General features: G+C 43.6%; 1 protein-coding gene across 1 annotated transcript; it reads right to left on the bottom strand.

The window, feature by feature from the left end:
- Positions 1-1,028: 1,028 nt before the first annotated feature.
- LOC111864400 lies at positions 1,029-1,631 on the bottom strand. The gene has a single exon (XM_023851623.1). It carries the CDS (start codon positions 1,629-1,631, stop codon positions 1,029-1,031), a length of 603 nt encoding a protein of 200 aa, XP_023707391.1.
- Positions 1,632-4,690: the final 3,059 nt, after the last annotated feature.

The following is a 4,690-nucleotide window of genomic DNA, read 5'->3' on the forward strand; positions in this document are numbered from 1 at the left end:
AAAACAAAAATTCACCTGTAAGTTTTGAGGTTTTCACGGCGATGACTATGGAGAAAGTCGTCTTCTGGGTTTAGGCGCCGTTTATTCTTCGTTTTGGCCGACGTTTCGGAGGAACGTATCGCTTCCATCTTCAGAGCATGTGAATGGCTTGTGAATGCAGAGAGCAGTAGCGTAATGATTAGGAAGTGAAAGGCGCTGCTTTATATAGGAAGTAGGCGGGGGGGTTAGGGAGAGCGGACCAATATGAGCATTGGAGAGCGATTAAGGCCATATATGGTGTTGTGTTCTGGGGGGGGGGACGGCCAGTGAAACCAGGAAACTGGAGGTCAATAGCACTTGGAGGTTGCGGTTAGACAAGAAGAACTTGTTGGCTGGGGACAGGCTACTGACGTCAATGACATGATTACAGGGGACAGGCTACTGACGTCAATGACATGACGAAGAACTGGGGTGGCTTGTTGGAGTTCTCTTGAGGGAAGAGATGAGAGGCTTCCATGACTTGTTGAGACAGAATCCTGTTTCCTTGTTCATGTTGTTCGGATGGAGCTCGATCTCAACGGCCTCCATGATTATGCGATCTAGGTAACGGCTCTTACTGGTGATTATGGCGGTTTTGTGAAACTGGATTCGGTGGTCTAGATCGATGCTGTGTTCAGCTATGGCTGACTTGTCCGGATGTTCTAATCGTAGATGCCATTGATGTTCTTTCAACCTGGTGTCCACAGAGCGGCCCGTTTGCCCGATGTAGACCTTGCCGCACTCGCATTGAATTCTGTAAATTCCCCGTGTCCTCAGTCCCAGGTGATCCTTGACAGGCCGGAGGAAATTAGATATTTTCTTTGGGGGCAGACCAACTGATTTGATGTTGTGTAGGGACAGCACTCTGCTGATCCTGTTGAATATAGTCCCGACAAAGGGCAAGAAGGTGACAGTGTCTCTGCGATCATCATGTTGATTGTTGTTGGGATGGCGGTTGAGGGCCCTGTGGATCTGCCGGTCGTTGTAGCTATTCCGTCTGAGGATGTCCTTCAGGAACTCCCACTCCGCACACAGAATCTCTTGATCGCACAGAGCTCTGGTCCTGTGTACCAGTGTGGAAAGAGCTGCCTGTTTACTGGAAGGGTGATGATGGACCTGGCATTGAGATAGAGGTTGGTGTGTGTGGGTTTGCGGTATACTCTGTGGCCTAGAGAGCCGTCGGGTCTGCTGTAAATATCTATGTCTAGGAAGGGGAGGTGGCCTTCACTTTCGGTTTCCATGGTGAACTGAATGCATAGGTTGATACTGTTTAAGTGGTTCAGGAAACCCTTCAGGTTGTCAGGTCCGTGGGGCCAGATGACGAAGGTGTCGTCCACATATCGAAACCAGCATAGGGGCTTGTGTGGGGCCAAGTCCAGCGCCCTCTCCTCAAAGTCCTTCATGTAGAAGTTAGCGATGACCGGAGATAGTGGAGAGCCCATGGCTACACCGTCAGTCTGTTCGTAGAACTGGCCATCGAAGCTGAAGTAGGATGTTGTTAGGACATGGCGAAAGAATCTCAAGACATCTTCGGCGAAGTTTCCTCCTAGCAGATTCATAGTGTCCTTGATTGGCACTTTGGTGAAAAGCGACACCACATCGAAGCTAACCATTATATCATGAGGGTTTAATCGGAGGGATTTTATGGTGTGGACAAATTCGGCAGAGTTTCTCACGTGGTGTGGGAAGTAACTGGTGTAGTTGTTAAGTAGGCCAGCCAAATGTTTGGGCAAGCGATAGGTGGGGGAGCCAATGGTGCTGACAATTGGTCGCTCTGTGGACACCAGGTTGAAAGAACATCAACGGCATCTACGATTAGAACATCCGGACAAGTCAGCCGTAGCTGAACACAGCATCGAGCTAGACCACCGAATCCAATTTCACAAAACCGCCATAATCACCAGTAAGAGCCGTTACCTAGATCGCATAATCATGGAGGCCGTTGAGATCGAGCTCCATCCGAACAACATGAACAAGGAAACAGGATTCTGTCTCAACAAGTCATGGAAGCCTCTCATCTCTTCCCTCAAGAGAACTCCAACAAGCCACCCCAGTTCTTCGTCATGTCATTGACGTCAGTAGCCTGTCCCCTGTAATCATGTCATTGACGTCAGTAGCCTGTCCCCAACCAACCGGTTCTTCTTGTCTAACCGCAACCTCCAAGTGCTGTTGACCTCCAGTTTCCTGGTTTCACTGGCCGTCCCCCCCTCCCCCCAGAACACAACACCATATATGGCTTTAATCGCTCTCCACTGCTCCTATTGGTCCGCTATCCCTAACCACCCCCCTTGCCTACTTCCGATATAAAGCAGCGCCTTTCACTTCCTAATCATTACGCTACTGCTCTCTGCATTCACAAGCCATTCACATGCTCTGAAGATGGAGGCGATACGTTCCTCCGAAACGTCGGCCAAAACGAAGAATACACAGCACCAAAACCCAGAAGACGACTTTCTCCAAAAATTCACCTCTTCGGTACTCGAATCCACGACTTTCCGGCTTGTAGCATACTGCCTCAACCAACTATGCTACCGTTTGCCCCCCGGCTTTCCCAGTGAACTGTTAATTTGCGTTTCTAAGTAAAAGAATTGAATAAATCTGTCATCTGTCATTTGGCGAAATAACGAATGGATTATGTCTGTGTGTGTATTAGAATTTTATTAAAATTACTTATTAATTAATCAGTTAATTTGTTTTTCTAGGTAAAGGGTTTTAGTAAATCAGTCACCAATCAAATGACGAAATAAAGATAGGACTAGGGCTGCGAGTGTATGTTAGAAGTTTATGAAAACTGCACATTAATTTAAAAATCCCTTTTTTTATTACGGCTATCATGAATAAACAAAAGGAGAGTCAGAGAGACAAACACTGTGTGACACAACGTGACATGGTCACCGATGTTTCAACACCAGGGCATGCATAATAAATGCAAGTCACGTGACATCATCAGTCATTCCTTCTAAAAGTACAGTTAAATTTGTGTCTTTCGGTGTGATAGTGTGAATAAAAAAAATCTTTATTTAGCAAAACTTTCACAGAACATGTGATATTGTTTGTGAGTGAAATGTATTCATGCAAATCTCGTATAGTAAATATTTATATATTTCTGCCTTTAATATTGTTCTTGGCATTTTCCTTTCCAGTACACAGAAAATATATCATACAAAATTCGTAGATATTACAACTTTTCTTTTATGTGACCATTTCCGTCGGATCTCTGTGAAGTACAGGATATAACGTGGATCTGTATAGTTTATAAATGATCAACTTTTAGTCAATATTCTCTGTAATCATCTTCTGGAAAATTATCGTATTAAATTTCAACCTATATATAGAATATGGTCATGTTTTAAGCAGAAACTGCCTTCTAAAAGAATTTATCGAAGGAAAGATAGAGGGGCGGATAGAAGTGACAAGAAGACGAGGAAGAAGACGTAAGAAGATGCTGGATGACCTTGGGGACAGAAGAGGATACTGTCATTTGAAGGAGAAAGCTCTAGATCGCATTAGGTGGAGGAATTGTTTTGGAAGAGACTGTGGACCTGTCGTCTTGACAGATTACTGATGATGATGATGATGATGATGATATAGAATACTATTATGTACTATGTTGTTCAGTTCGTACGTAAGTACATAACCATAAATAAGGACATATCACAAGACACAACACACACAAAATATAGGAAGAACGACTCCCATATTGGTAGAAAGATGTAGTACGAGAATTTGAGATAAGACGTGTAAGATGATGGATATTAACAAATTTTGATACATATAAATTTTATTATAGCTAGTGAAGAGTGTGCATTTTAGATAATTTTATAAACGACACATGATGGTGAGCAATGCAATAGCTTAACTTAAATAACACACCTGAGGATGGCACAGTGAAGCCGAAACATGAAGTGAAGTGACATGTGAGATTGAGTGCACTACAAGATGGCCAATACATACACATCATGTACGCGAATCAGTTCAACAGGACGCTAAAATACATTATAAATAAGAAAATTACGAAACCCTCAGACAGCAGGGCGTGTCTCCCGACCAGACAGGAAATCGGCAACTTCTCAGTAGGGATCAGGCAATGTAAGAGCTTAACTTTTGTAACTTAGACAAAAAGTTATAAAATTCGCCTATTAACTTCGTCATGTCTGTGTGTCCGTATGTATAATTAGGGGAATTTCTGAACGGATAATTATCAGAAATGATTTAGGAGAAGGGTTGTATCTTCTTGGATATAACGCCATGTAGTCCAGCGAAAGCCACCAGCTGCCTTCTTCAGGCTGGTTTCTTACTTTGTTTACTCTTCAACGCTGAAGATGCTGGCTACTTATACGTTTCTTCCAACTAAGACTTGTTTATGCATATCAATATTGGTTCAAATCGGACAGTAATAATGGTCAGCATACTAAACATGCCTCAAGTGCAATTCTTTGAATATTTGTCGTAGTGAGGATTCTTTCGGCAAAAGAGGCGGAAAGACATGATGGACAGATTTTGTGCCTAATACAAGTTTTCTGAAAGTCTTGTTTCTTTTATAATTAAACGAAAGAGTATAAGATCACCCACCGATGGTGTCTCCAATTTATCGTGCTGTGGGGTTTGAGTGCTCCTGAGACCCTGAGAGCTATGCCGGCGGTAGCGTAGCTACTGATAGGGTCACCCATGC

This window comes from Cryptotermes secundus, unplaced genomic scaffold (genome assembly GCF_002891405.2).
Source record: "Cryptotermes secundus unplaced genomic scaffold, Csec_1.0 scaffold431, whole genome shotgun sequence".
NCBI lineage: Eukaryota > Metazoa > Arthropoda > Insecta > Blattodea > Kalotermitidae > Cryptotermes > Cryptotermes secundus.